The sequence below is a fragment of the Cherax quadricarinatus genome, unplaced genomic scaffold (assembly GCF_038502225.1).
Source record: "Cherax quadricarinatus isolate ZL_2023a unplaced genomic scaffold, ASM3850222v1 Contig75, whole genome shotgun sequence".
NCBI lineage: Eukaryota > Metazoa > Arthropoda > Malacostraca > Decapoda > Parastacidae > Cherax > Cherax quadricarinatus.
This window is the reverse complement of record NW_027195101.1, coordinates 176,492-193,388: the sequence shown is the minus strand read 5'-3', so window position 1 is coordinate 193,388 and position 16,897 is coordinate 176,492. Positions and strand designations below refer to the sequence as shown.

Genomic DNA, 16,897 nt, shown 5'->3' with positions numbered 1-16,897 from the left:
CAGTCCCTCAGTCTGGAGTCGGTGTAATCAGTCCCTCAGTCTGGAGTCGGTGTAATCAGTCCCTCAGTCTGGAGTCGGTGTAATCAGTCCCTCAGTCTGGAGTCGGTGTAATCAGTCCCTCAGCTTGGAGTCGGTGTAATCAGTCCCTCAGCTTGGAGTCGGTGTAATCAGTCCCTCAGCTTGGAGTCGGTGTAATCAGTCCCTCAGTCTGGAGTCGGTGTAATCAGTCCCTCAGTCTGGAGTCGGTGTAATCAGTCCCTCAGTCTGGAGTCGGTGTAATCAGTCCCTCAGTCTGGAGTCGGTGTAATCAGTCCCTCAGTCTGGAGTCGGTGTAATCAGTCCCTCAGTCTGGAGTCGGTGTAATCAGTCCCTCAGTCTGGAGTCGGTGTAATCAGTCCCTCAGCTTGGAGTCGGTGTAATCAGTCCCTCAGTCTGGAGTCGGTGTAATCAGTCCCTCAGCTTGGAGTCGGTGTAATCAGTCCCTCAGTCTGGAGTCGGTGTAATCAGTCCCTCAGCTTGGAGTCGGTGTAATCAGTCCCTCAGTCTGGAGTCGGTGTAATCAGTCCCTCAGTCTGGAGTCGGTGTAATCAGTCCCTCAGTCTGGAGTCGGTGTAATCAGTCCCTCAGTCTGGAGTCGGTGTAATCAGTCCCTCAGTCTGGAGTCGGTGTAATCAGTCCCTCAGTCTGGAGTCGGTGTAATCAGTCCCTCAGTCTGGAGTCGGTGTAATCAGTCCCTCAGTCTGGAGTCGGTGTAATCAGTCCCTCAGTTGGAGTCGGTGTAATCAGTCCCTCAGCTCTGGAGTCGGTGTAATCAGTCCCTCAGTCTGGAGTCGGTGTAATCAGTCCCTCAGTCTGGAGTCGGTGTAATCAGTCCCTCAGTCTGGAGTCGGTGTAATCAGTCCCTCAGTCTGGAGTCGGTGTAATCAGTCCCTCAGCTTGGAGTCGGTGTAATCAGTCCCTCAGTCTGGAGTCGGTGTAATCAGTCCCTCAGTCTGGAGTCGGAGTCCCTCAGGTCGTAATCAGTCCCTCAGTCTGGAGTCGGTGTAATCAGTCCCTCAGTCTGGAGTCGGTGTAATCAGTCCCTCAGTCTGGAGTCGGTGTAATCAGTCCCTCAGCTTGGAGTCGGTGTAATCAGTCCCTCAGTCTGGAGTCGGTGTAATCAGTCCCTCAGTCTTCGGGAGTCGGTTTAATCAGTCCCTCAGTCTGGAGTCGGTGTAATCAGTCCCTCAGTCTGGAGTCGGTGTAATCAGTCCCTCAGCTTGGAGTCGGTGTAATCAGTCCCTCAGTCTGGAGTCGGTGGAGTCGGTGTAATCAGTCCCTCAGTCTGGAGTCGGTGTAATCAGTCCCTCAGTCTGGAGTCGGTGTAATCAGTCCCTCAGTCTGGAGTCGGTGTAATCAGTCCCTCAGTCTGGAGTCGGTGTAATCAGTCCCTCAGTCTGGAGTCGGTGTAATCAGTCCCTCAGCTTGGAGTCGGTGTAATCAGTCCCTCAGTCTGGAGTCGGTGTAATCAGTCCCTCAGTCTTCCCTCAGGAGTCGGTGTAATCAGTCCCTCAGTCTGGAGTCGGTGTAATCAGTCCCTCAGTCTGGAGTCGGTGTAATCAGTCCCTCAGTCTGGAGTCGGTGTAATCAGTCCCTCAGTCTGGAGTCGGTGTAATCAGTCCCTCAGTCTGGAGTCGGTGTAATCAGTCCCTCAGTCTGGAGTCGGTAATCAGTCCCTCAGTCTGGAGTCAGTGTAATCAGTCCCTCAGTCTGGAGTCGGTGTAATCAGTCCCTCAGCCTGGAGTCGGTGTAATCAGTCCCTCAGTCGGTGAAATCAGTCCCTCAGTCTGGAGTCGGTGTAATCAGTCCCTCAGTCTGGAGTCGGTGTAATCAGTCCCTCAGTCTGGAGTCGGTGTAATCAGTCCCTCAGTCTGGAGTCGGTGTAATCAGTCCCTCAGTCTGGAGTCGGTGTAATCAGTCCCTCAGTCTGGAGTCGGTGTAATCAGTCCCTCAGTCTGGAGTCGGTGTAATCAGTCCCTCAGTCTGGAGTCAGTGTAATCAGTCCCTCAGTCTGGAGTCGGTGTAATCAGTCCCTCAGTCTGGAGTCGGTGTAATCAGTCCCTCAGTCTGGAGTCGGTGTAATCAGTCCCTCAGTCTGGAGTCGGTGTAATCAGTCCCTCAGTCTGGAGTCGGTGTAATCAGTCCCTCAGTCTGGAGTCGGTGTAATCAGTCCCTCAGTCTGGAGTCGGTGTAATCAGTCCCTCAGTCTGGAGTCGGTGTAATCAGTCCCTCAGTCTGGAGTCGGTGTAATCAGTCCCTCAGTCTGGAGTCGGTGTAATCAGTCCCTCAGTCTGGAGTCGGTGTAATCAGTCCCTCAGTCTGGAGTCGGTGTAATCAGTCCCTCAGTCTGGAGTCGGTGTAATCAGTCCCTCAGTCTGGAGTCGGTGTAATCAGTCCCTCAGTCTGGAGTCGGTGTAATCAGTCCCTCAGTCTGGAGTCGGTGTAATCAGTCCCTCAGTCTGGAGTCGGTGTAATCAGTCCCTCAGTCTGGAGTCGGTGTAATCAGTCCCTCAGTCTGGAGTCGGTGTAATCAGTCCCTCAGCTTGGAGTCGGTGTAATCAGTCCCTCAGTCTGGAGTCGGTGTAATCAGTCCCTCAGTCTGGAGTCGGTGTAATCAGTCCCTCAGTCTGGAGTCGGTGTAATCAGTCCCTCAGTCAGTGGAGCTTGGAGTCGGTGTAATCAGTCCCTCAGTCTGGAGTCGGTGTAATCAGTCCCTCAGTCTGGAGTCGGTGTAATCAGTCCCTCAGTCTGGAGTCGGTGTAATCAGTCCCTCAGTCTGGAGTCGGTGTAATCAGTCCCTCAGTCTGGAGTCGGTGTAATAAGTCCCTCAGTCTGGAGTCGGTGTAATCAGTCCCTCAGTCTGGAGTCGGTGTAATCAGTCCCTCAGTTGGAGTCGGTGTAATCAGTCCCTCAGTCTGGAGTCGGTGTAATCAGTCCCTCAGTCTGGAGTCGGTGTAATCAGTCCCTCAGTCTGGAGTCGGTGTAATCAGTCCCTCAGTCTGGAGTCGGTGTAATCAGTCCCTCAGTCTGGAGTCGGTGTAATCAGTCCCTCAGTCTGGAGTCGGTGTAATCAGTCCCTCAGTCTGGAGTCGGTGTAATCAGTCCCTCAGTCTGGAGTCGGTGTAATCAGTCCCTCAGTCTGGAGTCGGTGTAATCAGTCCCTCAGTCTGGAGTCGGTGTAATCAGTCCCTCAGTCTGGAGTCGGTGTAATCAGTCCCTCAGTCTGGAGTCGGTGTAATCAGTCCCTCAGTCTGGAGTCGGTGTAATCAGTCCCTCAGTCTGGAGTCGGTGTAATCAGTCCCTCAGTCTGGAGTCGGTGTAATCAGTCCCTCAGCTCAATCAGTCCCTCAGTCTGGAGTCGGTGTAATCAGTCCCTCAGTCTGGAGTCGGTGTAATCAGTCCCTCAGTCTGGAGTCGGTGTAATCAGTCCCTCAGTCTGGAGTCGGTGTAATCAGTCCCTCAGTCTGGAGTCGGTGTAATCAGTCCCTCAGTCTGGAGTCGGTGTAATCAGTCCCTCAGTCTGGAGTCGGTGTAATCAGTCCCTCAGTCTGGAGTCGGTGTAATCAGTCCCTCAGTCTGGAGTCGGTGTAATCAGTCCCTCAGTCTGGAGTCAGTGTAATCAGTCCCTCAGTCTGGAGTCGGTGTAATCAGTCCCTCAGTCTGGAGTCGGTGTAATCAGTCCCTCAGTCTGGAGTCGGTGTAATCAGTCCCTCAGCTTGGAGTCGGTGTAATCAGTCCCTCAGTCTGGAGTCAGTGTAATCAGTCCCTCAGCTTGGAGTCGGTGTAATCAGTCCCTCAGTCTGGAGTCGGTGTAATCAGTCCCTCAGTCTGGAGTCGGTGTAATCAGTCCCTCAGTCTGGAGTCGGTGTAATCAGTCCCTCAGTCTGGAGTCGGTGTAATCAGTCCCTCAGTCTGGAGTCGGTGTAATCAGTCCCTCAGTCTGGAGGAGTCGGTGTAATCAGACCCTCAGTCTGGAGTCGGTGTAATCAGTCCCTCAGTCTGGAGTCGGTGTAATCAGTCCCTCAGTCTGGAGTCGGTGTAATCAGTCCCTCAGTCTGGAGTCGGTGTAATCAGTCCCTCAGTCTGGAGTCGGTGTAATCAGTCCCTCAGCTTGGAGTCGGTGTAATCAGTCCCTCAGTCTGGAGTCGGTGTAATCAGTCCCTCAGCTTGGAGTCGGTGTAATCAGTCCCTCAGCTTGGAGTCGGTGTAATCAGTCCCTCAGCTTGGAGTCGGTGTAATCAGTCCCTCAGTCTGGAGTCGGTGTAATCAGTCCCTCAGCTTGGAGTCGGTGTAATCAGTCCCTCAGTCTGGAGTCGGTGTAATCAGTCCCTCAGTCTGGAGTCGGTGTAATCAGTCCCTCAGCTTGGAGTCGGTGTAATCAGTCCCTCAGTCTGGAGTCGGTGTAATCAGTCCCTCAGTCTGGAGTCGGTGTAATCAGTCCCTCAGCTTGGAGTCGGTGTAATCAGTCCCTCAGTCTGGAGTCGGTGTAATCAGTCCCTCAGTCTGGAGTCGGTGTAATCAGTCCCTCAGCTTGGAGTCGGTGTAATCAGTCCCTCAGTCTGGAGTCGGTGTAATCAGTCCCTCAGTCTGGAGTCGGTGTAATCAGTCCCTCAGTCTTGGAGTCGGTGTAATCAGTCCCTCAGTCTGGAGTCGGTGTAATCAGTCCCTCAGTCTGGAGTCGGTGTAATCAGTCCCTCAGAGTCGGTGTAATCAGTCCCTCAGGGTGGAGTCGGTGTAATCAGTCCCTCAGTCTGGAGTCGGTGTAATCAGTCCCTCAGTCTGGAGTCGGTGTAATCAGTCCCTCAGTCTGGAGTCGGTGTAATCAGTCCCTCAGTCTGGAGTCGGTGTAATCAGTCCCTCAGTCTGGAGTCGGTGTAATCAGTCCCTCAGTCTGGAGTCGGTGTAATCAGTCCCTCAGCTTGGAGTCGGTGTAATCAGTCCCTCAGTCTGGAGTCGGTGTAATCAGTCCCTCAGCTTGGAGTCGGTGTAATCAGTCCCTCAGTCTGGAGTCGGTGTAATCAGTCCCTCAGTCTGGAGTCGGTGTAATCAGTCCCTCAGTCTGGAGTCGGTGTAATCAGTCCCTCAGTCTGGAGTCGGTGTAATCAGTCCCTCAGTCTGGAGTCGGTGTAATCAGTCCCTCAGTCTGGAGTCGGTGTAATCAGTCCCTCAGTCTGGAGTCGGTGTAATCAGTCCCTCAGCTTGGAGTCGGTGTAATCAGTCCCTCAGTCTGGAGTCGGTGTAATCAGTCCCTCAGTCTGGAGTCGGTGTAATCAGTCCCTCAGTCTGGAGTCGGTGTAATCAGTCCCTCAGTCTGGAGTCGGTGTAATCAGTCCCTCAGTCTGGAGTCGGTGTAATCAGTCCCTCAGTCTGGAGTCGGTGTAATCAGTCCCTCAGTCTGGAGTCGGTGTAATCAGTCCCTCAGCTTGGAGTCGGTGTAATCAGTCCCTCAGTCTGGAGTCGGTGTAATCAGTCCCTCAGCTTGGAGTCGGTGTAATCAGTCCCTCAGTCTGGAGTCGGTGTAATCAGTCCCTCAGTCTGGAGTCGGAGTCGGTGTAATCAGTCCCTCAGCTGGAGTCGGTGTAATCAGTCCCTCAGTCTGGAGTCGGTGTAATCAGTCCCTCAGTCTGGAGTCGGTGTAATCAGTCCCTCAGTCTGGAGTCGGTGTAATCAGTCCCTCAGTCTGTAATCAGGAGTCGGTGTAATCAGTCCCTCAGTCTGGAGTCGGTGTAATCAGTCCCTCAGTCTGGAGTCGGTGTAATCAGTCCCTCAGTCTGGAGTCGGTGTAATCAGTCCCTCAGTCTGGAGTCGGTGTAATCAGTCCCTCAGTCTGGAGTCGGTGTAATCAGTCCCTCAGTCTGGAGTCGGTGTAATCAGTCCCTCAGTCTGGAGTCGGTGTAATCAGTCCCTCAGTCTGGAGTCGGTGTAATCAGTCCCTCAGTCTGGAGTCGGTGTAATCAGTCCCTCAGTCTGGAGTCGGTGTAATCAGTCCCTCAGTCTGGAGTCGGTGTAATCAGTCCCTCAGTCTGGAGTCGGTGTAATCAGTCCCTCAGTCTGGAGTCGGTGTAATCAGTCCCTCAGTCTGGAGTCGGTGTAATCAGTCCCTCAGTCTGGAGTCGGTGTAATCAGTCCCTCAGTCTGGAGTCGGTGTAATCAGTCCCTCAGTCTGGAGTCGGTGTAATCAGTCCCTCAGCTTGGAGTCGGTGTAATCAGTCCCTCAGTCTGGAGTCGGTGTAATCAGTCCCTCAGTCTGGAGTCGGTGTAATCAGTCCCTCAGCTTGGAGTCGGTGTAATCAGTCCCTCAGTCTGGAGTCGGTGTAATCAGTCCCTCAGTCTGGAGTCGGTGTAATCAGTCCCTCAGGGTGGAGTCGGTGTAATCAGTCCCTCAGTCTGGAGTCCAGTCCCTCAGTCTGGAGTCGGTGTAATCAGTCCCTCAGTCTGTAATCAGGAGTCGGTGTAATCAGTCCCTCAGTCTGGAGTCGGTGTAATCAGTCCCTCAGTCTGGAGTCGGTGTAATCAGTCCCTCAGTCTGGAGTCGGTGTAATCAGTCCCTCAGTCTGGAGTCGGTGTAATCAGTCCCTCAGTCTGGAGTCGGTGTAATCAGTCCCTCAGTCTGGAGTCGGTGTAATCAGTCCCTCAGCTTGGAGTCGGTGTAATCAGTCCCTCAGTCGGTGTAATCAGTCCCTCAGTCTGGAGTCGGTGTAATCAGTCCCTCAGTCTGGAGTCGGAGTCGGTGTAATCAGTCCCTCAGTCTGGAGTCGGTGTAATCAGTCCCTCAGCTTGGAGTCGGAGTCCCTCAGGTGTAATCAGTCCCTCAGTCTGGAGTCGGTGTAATCAGTCCCTCAGCTTGGAGTCGGTGTAATCAGACCCTCAGTCTGGAGTCGGTGTAATCAGTCCCTCAGCTTGGAGTCGGTGTAATCAGTCCCTCAGTCTGGAGTCAGTGTAATCAGTCCCTCAGTCTGGAGTCGGTGTAATCAGTCCCTCAGTCTGGAGTCGGTGTAATCAGTCCCTCAGTCTGGAGTCGGTGTAATCAGTCCCTCAGTCTGGAGTCGGGGTAATCAGTCCCTCAGTCTGTAATCAGTCCCTCAGTCTGGAGTCCGTGTAATCAGTCCCTCAGTCTGGAGTCGGTGTAATCAGTCCCTCAGTCTGGAGTCGGTGTAATCAGTCCCTCAGTCTGGAGTCGGTGTAATCAGTCCCTCAGTCTGGAGTCGGTGTAATCAGTCCCTCAGTCTGGAGTCGGTGTCCTCCGTCCCTCAGTCAGTCTGGAGTCTGTAATCAGTCCCTCAGAGTCGGTGTAATCAGTCCCTCAGTCTGGAGTCGGTGTAATCAGTCCCTCAGTCTGGAGTCGGTGTAATCAGTCCCTCAGTCTGGAGTCGGTGTAATCAGTCCCTCAGCTTGGAGTCGGTGTAATCAGTCCCTCAGTCTGGAGTCGGTGTAATCAGTCCCTCAGTCTGGAGTCGGTGTAATCAGTCCCTCAGTCTGGAGTCGGTGTAATCAGTCCCTCAGCTTGGAGTCGGTGTAATCAGTCCCTCAGTCTGGAGTCGGTGTAATCAGTCCCTCAGTCTGGAGTCGGTGTAATCAGTCCCTCAGTCTGGAGTCGGTGTAATCAGTCCCTCAGTCTGGAGTCGGTGTAATCAGTCCCTCAGTCTGGAGTCGGTGTAATCAGTCCCTCAGTCTGGAGTCGTGTAATCAGTCCCTCAGTCTGGAGTCGGTGTAATCAGTCCCTCAGTCTGGAGTCGGTGTAATCAGTCCCTCAGTCTGGAGTCGGTGTAATCAGTCCCTCAGTCTGGAGTCGTGTAATCAGTCCCTCAGTCTGGAGTCGGTGTAATCAGTCCCTCAGTCTGGAGTCGGTGTAATCAGTCCCTCAGTCTGGAGTCGGTGTAATCCGTCCCTCAGTCGGTGTAATCAGTCCCTCAGTCTGGAGTCGGTGTAATCAGTCCCTCAGTCTGGAGTCGGTGTAATCAGTCCCTCAGTCTGGAGTCGGTGTAATCAGTCCCTCAGTCTGGAGTCGGTGTAATCAGTCCCTCAGTCTGGAGTCGGTGTAATCAGTCCCTCAGTCTGGAGTCGGTGTAATCAGTCCCTCAGTCTGGAGTCGGTGTAATCAGTCCCTCAGTCTGGAGTCGGTGTAATCAGTCCCTCAGTCTGGAGTCGGTGTAATCAGTCCCTCAGTCTGGAGTCGGTGTAATCAGTCCCTCAGTCTGGAGTCGGTGTAATCAGTCCCTCAGTCTGGAGTCGGTGTAATCAGTCCCTCAGTCTGGAGTCGGTGTAATCAGTCCCTCAGTCTGGAGTCGGTGTAATCAGTCCCTCAGTCTGTAATCAGGAGTCGGTGTAATCAGTCCCTCAGTCTGGAGTCGGTGTAATCAGTCCCTCAGCTTGGAGTCGGTGTAATCAGTCCCTCAGTCTGGAGTCGGTGTAATCAGTCCCTCAGTCTGGAGTCGGTGTAATCAGTCCCTCAGTCTGGAGTCGGTGTAATCAGTCCCTCAGTCTGGAGTCGGTGTAATCAGTCCCTCAGTCTGGAGTCGGTGTAATCAGTCCCTCAGTCTGGAGTCGGTGTAATCAGTCCCTCAGTCTGGAGTCGGTGTAATCAGTCCCTCAGTCTGGAGTCGGTGTAATCAGTCCCTCAGTCTGGAGTCGGTGTAATCAGTCCCTCAGCTTGGAGTCGGTGTAATCAGTCCCTCAGTCTGGAGTCGGTGTAATCAGTCCCTCAGTCTGGAGTCGGTGTAATCAGTCCCTCAGTCTGGAGTCGTCGTGTAATCAGTCCCTCAGTCTGGAGTCGGTGTAATCAGTCCCTCAGTCTGGAGTCGGTGTAATCAGTCCCTCAGTCTGGAGTCGGTGTAATCAGTCCCTCAGTCTGGAGTCGGTGTAATCAGTCCCTCAGTCTGGAGTCGGTGTAATCAGTCCCTCAGTCTGGAGTCGGTGTAATCAGTCCCTCAGTCTGGAGTCGGTGTAATCAGTCCCTCAGTCTGGAGTCGGTGTAATCAGTCCCTCAGTCTGGAGTCGGTGTAATCAGTCCCTCAGCTTGGAGTCGGTGTAATCAGTCCCTCAGTCTGGAGTCGGTGTAATCAGTCCCTCAGCTTGGAGTCGGTGTAATCAGTCCCTCAGCTTGGAGTCGGTGTAATCAGTCCCTCAGTCTGGAGTCGGTGTAATCAGTCCCTCAGTCTGGAGTCGGTGTAATCAGTCCCTCAGTCTGGAGTCGGTGTAATCAGTCCCTCAGTCTGGAGTCGGTGTAATCAGTCCCTCAGTCTGGAGTCGGTGTAATCAGTCCCTCAGCTTGGAGTCGGTGTAATCAGTCCCTCAGTCTGGAGTCGGTGTAATCAGTCCCTCAGTCTGGAGTCGGTGTAATCAGTCCCTCAGCTTGGAGTCGGTGTAATCAGTCCCTCAGTCTGGAGTCGGTGTAATCAGTCCCTCAGTCTGGAGTCGGTGTAATCAGTCCCTCAGTCTGGAGTCGGTGTAATCAGTCCCTCAGTCTGGAGTCGGTGTAATCAGTCCCTCAGTCTGGAGTCGGTGTAATCAGTCCCTCAGTCTGGAGTCGGTGTAATCAGTCCCTCAGTCTGGAGTCGGTGTAATCAGTCCCTCAGTCTGGAGTCGGTGTAATCAGTCCCTCAGTCTGGAGTCGGTGTAATCAGTCCCTCAGTCTGGAGTCGGTGTAATCAGTCCCTCAGTCTGGAGTCGGTGTAATCAGTCCCTCAGTCTGGAGTCGGTGTAATCAGTCCCTCAGTCTGGAGTCGGTGTAATCAGTCCCTCAGTCTGGAGTCGGTGTAATCAGTCCCTCAGTCTGGAGTCGGTGTAATCAGTCCCTCAGCTTGGAGTCGGTGTAATCAGTCCCTCAGTCTGGAGTCGGTGTAATCAGTCCCTCAGTCTGGAGTCGGTGTAATCAGTCCCTCAGTCTGGAGTCGGTGTAATCAGTCCCTCAGTCTGGAGTCGGTGTAATCAGTCCCTCAGTCTGGAGTCGGTGTAATCAGTCCCTCAGTCTGGAGTCGGTGTAATCAGTCCCTCAGTCTGGAGTCGGTGTAATCAGTCCCTCAGTCTGGAGTCGGTGTAATCAGTCCCTCAGCTTGGAGTCGGTGTAATCAGTCCCTCAGTCTGGAGTCGGTGTAATCAGTCCCTCAGCTTGGAGTCGGTGTAATCAGTCCCTCAGCTTGGAGTCGGTGTAATCAGTCCCTCAGTCTGGAGTCGGTGTAATCAGTCCCTCAGCTTGGAGTCGGTGTAATCAGTCCCTCAGTCTGGAGTCGGTGTAATCAGTCCCTCAGTCTGGAGTCTGGTGTAATCAGTCCCTCAGTCTGGAGTCGGAGTCGGTCGTAATCAGTCCCTCAGTCTGGAGTCGGTGTAATCTCTCCCTCAGTCTGGAGTCGGTGTAATCAGTCCCTCAGTCTGGAGTCGGTGTAATCAGTCCCTCAGTCTGGAGTCGGTGTAATCAGTCCCTCAGTCTGGAGTCGGTGTAATCAGTCCCTCAGTCTGGAGTCGGTGTAATCAGTCCCTCAGTCTGGAGTCGGTGTAATCAGTCCCTCAGCTTGGAGTCGGTGTAATCAGTCCCTCAGTCTGGAGTCGGTGTAATCAGTCCCTCAGTCTGGAGTCGGTGTAATCAGTCCCTCAGTCTGGAGTCGGTGTAATCAGTCCCTCAGTCTGGAGTCGGTGTAATCAGTCCCTCAGTCTGGAGTCGGTGTAATCAGTCCCTCAGCTTGGAGTCGGTGTAATCAGTCCCTCAGTCTGGAGTCGGTGTAATCAGTCCCTCAGTCTGGAGTCGGTGTAATCAGTCCCTCAGCTTGGAGTCGGTGTAATCAGTCCCTCAGTCTCCCTCAGGAGTCGGTGTAATCAGTGTAATCAGTCCCTCAGTCTGGAGTCGGTGTAATCAGTCCCTCAGCTTGGAGTCGGTGTAATCAGACCCTCAGTCTGGAGTCGGTGTAATCAGTCCCTCAGCTTGGAGTCGGTGTAATCAGACCCTCAGTCTGGAGTCGGTGTAATCAGTCCCTCAGCTTGGAGTCGGTGTAATCAGTCCCTCAGCTTGGAGTCGGTGTAATCAGTCCCTCAGTCTGGAGTCGGTGTAATCAGTCCCTCAGTAATCAGTCCCTCAGTCTGGAGTCGGTGTAATCAGTCCCTCAGCTTGGAGTCGGTGTAATCAGTCCCTCAGCTTGGAGTCGGTGTAATCAGTCCCTCAGTCTGGAGTCGGTGTAATCAGTCCCTCAGTCTGGAGTCGGTGTAATCAGTCCCTCAGTCTGGAGTCGGTGTAATCAGTCCCTCAGTCTGGAGTCGGTGTAATCAGTCCCTCAGTCTGGAGTCGGTGTAATCAGTCCCTCAGTCTGGAGTCGGTGTAATCAGTCCCTCAGTCTGGAGTCGGTGTAATCAGTCCCTCAGCTTGGAGTCGGTGTAATCAGTCCCTCAGTCTGGAGTCGGTGTAATCAGTCCCTCAGTCTGGAGTCGGTGTAATCAGTCCCTCAGTCTGGAGTCGGTGTAATCAGTCCCTCAGTCTGGAGTCGGTGTAATCAGTCCCTCAGTCTGGAGTCGGTGTAATCAGTCCCTCAGTCTGGAGTCGGTGTAATCAGTCCCTCAGTCTGGAGTCGGTGTAATCAGTCCCTCAGCTTGGAGTCGGTGTAATCAGTCCCTCAGCTTGGAGTCGGTGTAATCAGTCCCTCAGTCTGGAGTCGGTGTAATCAGTCCCTCAGTCTGGAGTCGGTGTAATCAGTCCCTCAGTCTGGAGTCGGTGTAATCAGTCCCTCAGTCTGGAGTCGGTGTAATCAGTCCCTCAGTCTGGAGTCGGTGTAATCAGTCCCTCAGCTTGGAGTCGGTGTAATCAGTCCCTCAGTCTGGAGTCGGTGTAATCAGTCCCTCAGTCTGGAGTCGGTGTAATCAGTCCCTCAGCTTGGAGTCGGTGTAATCAGTCCCTCAGTCTGGAGTCGGTGTAATCAGTCCCTCAGCTTGGAGTCGGTGTAATCAGTCCCTCAGTCTGGAGTCGGTGTAATCAGTCCCTCAGTCTGGAGTCGGTGTAATCAGTCCCTCAGCTTGGAGTCGGTGTAATCAGTCCCTCAGTCTGGAGTCGGTGTAATCAGTCCCTCAGTCTGGAGTCGGTGTAATCAGTCCCTCAGTCTGGAGTCGGTGTAATCAGTCCCTCAGCTTGGAGTCGGTGTAATCAGTCCCTCAGTCTGGAGTCGGTGTAATCAGTCCCTCAGCTTGGAGTCGGTGTAATCAGTCCCTCAGTCTGGAGTCGGTGTAATCAGTCCCTCAGTCTGGAGTCGGTGTAATCAGTCCCTCAGTCTGGAGTCGGTGTAATCAGTCCCTCAGCTTGGAGTCGGTGTAATCAGTCCCTCAGTCTGGAGTCGGTGTAATCAGTCCCTCAGCTTGGAGTCGGTGTAATCAGTCCCTCAGTCTGGAGTCGGTGTAATCAGTCCCTCAGCTTGGAGTCGGTGTAATCAGTCCCTCAGTCTGGAGTCGGTGTAATCAGTCCCTCAGCTTGGAGTCGGTGTAATCAGTCCCTCAGTCTGGAGTCGGTGTAATCAGTCCCTCAGCTTGGAGTCGGTGTAATCAGTCCCTCAGCTTGGAGTCGGTGTAATCAGTCCCTCAGCCTGGAGTCGGTGTAATCAGTCCCTCAGTCTGGAGTCGGTGTAATCAGTCCCTCAGCTTGGAGTCGGTGTAATACCACAGTAAGTACGACGCCCTGGTGGTGGTGTTTATGAGTCATGGTGGCATAAATGACAAGACCAACAAGGAATTTATCTGGGTTTTTGATGACAAGGTCGACACGGCGGAATTATGGAAGAATTTTGATGCTTCTAAATGCCCGTCATTGGCTGGGAAACCCAAAATGTTTTTTATTCAGGTGAGTTTAAAATTAAACCCTGTTTTCATTCTGTTTTTTTTTTTTTGCATTGGTGAGGAAATATCTGAACACGAAATAATGGGTTAAAATTGAGTATATTTAGGTTTAGAAAGGATATAGGAAAGTATGAGTGGAACAGTCTACCTAGTAGTGTATGAGTGGAACAGTCTACCTAGTAGTGTATGAGTGGAAAGTCTACCTAGTAGTGTATGAGTGGAACAGTCTACCTAGTAGTGTATGAGTGGAACAGTCTACCTAGTAGTGTATGAGCGGAACAGTCTACCTAGTAGTGTATGAGTGGAACAGTCTACCTAGTAGTGTATGAGTGGAACAGTCTACCTAGTAGTGTATGAGTGGAACAGTCTACCTAGTAGTGTATGAGTGGAACAGTCTACCTAGTAGTGTATGAGTGGAACAGTCTACCTAGTAGTGTATGAGTGGAACAGTCTACCTAGTAGTGTATGAGTGGAACAGTCTACCTAGTAGTGTATGAGTGAAACAGTCTACCTAGTAGTGTATGAGTGGAACAGTCTACCTAGTATTGTATGAGTGGAACAGTCTACCTAGTAGTGTATGAGTGGAACAGTCTACCTAGTAGTGTATGAGTGGAACAGTCTACCTAGTAGTGTATGAGTGAAACAGTCTACCTAGTAGTGTATGAGTGGAACAGTATACCTAGTAGTGTATAAGTGGAACAGTCTACCTAGTAGTGTATGAGTGGAACAGTCTACCTAGTAGTGTATGAGTGAAACAGTCTACCTAGTAGTGTATGAGTGGAACAGTCTACCTAGTAGTGTATGAGTGAAACAGTCTACCTAGTAGTGTATGAGTGGAACAGTATACCTAGTAGTGTATAAGTGGAACAGTCTACCTAGTAGTGTATGAGTGGAACAGTCTACCTAGTAGTGTATGAGTGGAACAGTCTACCTAGTAGTGTATGAGTGGAACAGTCTACTTAGTCTACCTAGGGCAGCCTCTATACGCTTTCAACGTCTTAAATCTTCTCCCCTAATGACTATTTTAGCCTCACTGACGTTCATAAGGTGTCCAACATCGTCCCTGTGTTTGCATGGTCATCATGGCTGCATGTGTTGTTGTCTTCCCTGACTCTAATATCCAGATAGTTTAATATGTTTATTATGTACCCCATACCCATCCTGTGGGTGGTAGTCACACCATACCCATCCTGTGGGTGGTAGTCACCCCATACCCATCCTGTGGGTGGTAGTCAGAATGATTACAGAGGTATACAATGGGTCCAGGGACTGGGCCCCAAAGTTACAAAGTCAGAGTATTTCTCCAGAATGGTCTGTAATATACCACTGTGGATAAAATACTTTGACATTTCTTGAACATTTCTGAGTGAGTCTCTAAATTCATTAATTTAATCGCACTCCAGTACATAATGACGCAGGGTGTGACGCACTCCAGTATATAATGACGCAGGGTGTGAAGCACTCCAGTACATAATGACGCAGGGTGTGACGCACTCCAGTATATAATGACGCAGGGTGTGACGCACTCCAGTACATAATGACGCAGGGTGTGACGCACTCCAGTACATAATGACGCAGGGTGTGACGCACTCCAGTATATAATGACGCAGGGTGTGACGCACTCCAGTACATAATGACGCAGGGTGTGACGCACTCCAGTACATAATGACGCAGGGTGTGACAACAGTCTATCTGGCCAGAGATCTGGCAGTTTCTCCCACTTTACTCTGTCACATCCTCCACATGGTATAGTGTGTACTCCTGTACTCGTGTCAGAGTCATTCTTGGGCTTCTACACTAAGTGTCTGATAATAGTTGAGGAGCTGATGGATATTTTGGAAAGTATTTTAGAAACTTGATTGGTGTTGGTCTTGCTGAGGATGTGTGCCGCATGTTTCCTGCAGTCACATATGAAGTGTAGGGGAAGTGTAGCGAACTGGAAGAACTGGAAATTCTTCAGTTCATCACCACAGAGGACGAAGGATGATGAACAGCCATCCTCAGCCGTACAGACTTCGTTAACAAGATGCAAAATTTACTAAGCAACACCAACACATACCCAACCCGCTTCACACACGGAGGGCCCGGGTTCGATTCCTGGCGGGTGGAAACATTTCGACACGTTTCCTTACACCTGTTGTCCTGTTCACCTAGCAGCAAATAGGTACCTGGGTGTTAGTCGACTGGTGTGGGTGGCATCCTGGGGGACAAGATTAAGGACCCCAATGGAAATAAGTTAGACAGTCCTCGATGACGCACTGACTTTCTTGGGTTATCCTGTGTGGCTAACCCTCCGGGGTTAAAAATCCGAACGAAATCTTATCTTATCCATCCCCGAGCATACGTGAAACAGATTCCTTTCTTAGACCCGTAGCAGAGGAAGGCAAAACGCCCTTGCATCTCGTTCCTATTAACTCCAAGTCAGCAAGACTACCTATGGTTTACCGAAAACCCACCAACCAAATTTGGCTACGAGACCTATTGCATCTGGTATTGGCAGCGCCCCTCATAGGCTAGCAGGGGTTTTGGCGAAATATTTATCGAAACTTCTGGGTATGATTAATCAGGCATTTGGGTGACCTTAACCGTATCAGGGACCACAATAAGAGTGATAAGAGGATTGCAAGTGTCGACGTCACTGCCTTATTCACCAATGTTCCAGTTCAGGTCCGGTGTTCGAATCTCTGGTACGGCTGGAAAATATTAGGGACGTGTTTCCATAAGACACCTGCTGTCCCGTTCACCCATCAGTATAAAATGGGTACCTGGGTGTTAGTGGACAGGTGTGGGTCGCATCCTGGGACAAAACTGACCTAATTTGCATAACAAGCGGCTTTCTATATAGTAGTATGTCATTGATGTCAGCTATTATTCTTATTATTTTTATTATTATTATTATTATTATTATTATTATTATTATTGATCTTCACAGGGTGATTAATGATGATACAAAGGTACCTGTACCTCGCCGGGATTTTGTGAGCCTTGTCGAGCTATGTGTTCATTATAACTCTTAGATATGAAGATAATAAGTATAAACTGTTCGGGCTTGCCATGGGGGAGCCCTTAGTGCAATAATGGTCAATTTACTTGTGGAGGGCCTAGAATCCAGACGGATCCTCACTAACATGCCATACCACGGGCGGGGATAGAGCCCGCGATCAGAGATCAGAGGTCAGTTATGTGGATGCCGGACGTTGAAGATATTTTGGTCATTATATAAAAAATCTAGAAGTACGTGACATCAACACCATCAACACTAAAATTAACACCTAAAATTAAATTTACACTAGAGGAGGACACAATTGCTATGGATCCCATCACACATTGGATTACTCCTTCATGATAAAGTTGATATGTTAGCCAAGAAGAGTACCCAGAAGGAGAATGTAGAATATAACTTTGGTATAACTGTGTCTAGCATTAGGAATAATATTAGGAGAGAAGTAAATAATGAAGATGATTGTTATAGGAATGCAGTTAGAAGCCTGAGTAGATCTATAACCCACTATGATAACATGAACGTAGATAAGTATGTTTATGGAGCAACTTGCAATGTGAACACTGACTGATGTTGTAGTGGCCAGGCTTAGGCTTGGTTACAAGTACTGACTGATGTTGTAGTGGCCAGGCTTAGGCTTGGTTACAAGTACTGACTGATGTTGTAGTGGCCAGACTTAGGCTTGGTTACAAGTACTGACTGATGTTGTAGTGGCCAGGCTTAGGACTGATGTTGTAGTGGCCAGGCTTAGGCTTGGTTACAAGTACTGACTGATGTTGTAGTGGCCAGGCTTAGGCTTGGTTACAAGTACTGACTGATGTTGTAGTGGCCAGGCTTAGGCTTGGTTACAAGTACTGACTGATGTTGTAGTGGCCAGGCTTAGGCTTGGTTACAAGTACTGACTGATGTTGTAGTGGCCAGGCTTAGGCTTGGTTACAAGTACTGACTGATGTTGTAGTGGCCAGACTTAGGCTTGGTTACAAGTACTGACTGATGTTGTAGTGGCCAGACTTAGGCTTGGTTACAAGTACTGACTGATGTTGTAGTGGCCAG

The 16,897-nt window shown here is 51.0% G+C and overlaps 1 protein-coding gene across 1 annotated transcript in view; it reads left to right on the top strand.

Moving 5' to 3' along the window:
- LOC128701046 (caspase-1) overlaps window positions 1-16,897 on the top strand; it is a 65,676-nt gene that overhangs the window by 42,503 nt on the left and 6,276 nt on the right. The window contains 1 exon segment of the mRNA XM_070080008.1: window positions 12,641-12,847. Coding sequence (XP_069936109.1) covers window positions 12,641-12,847 — 207 coding nt within the window.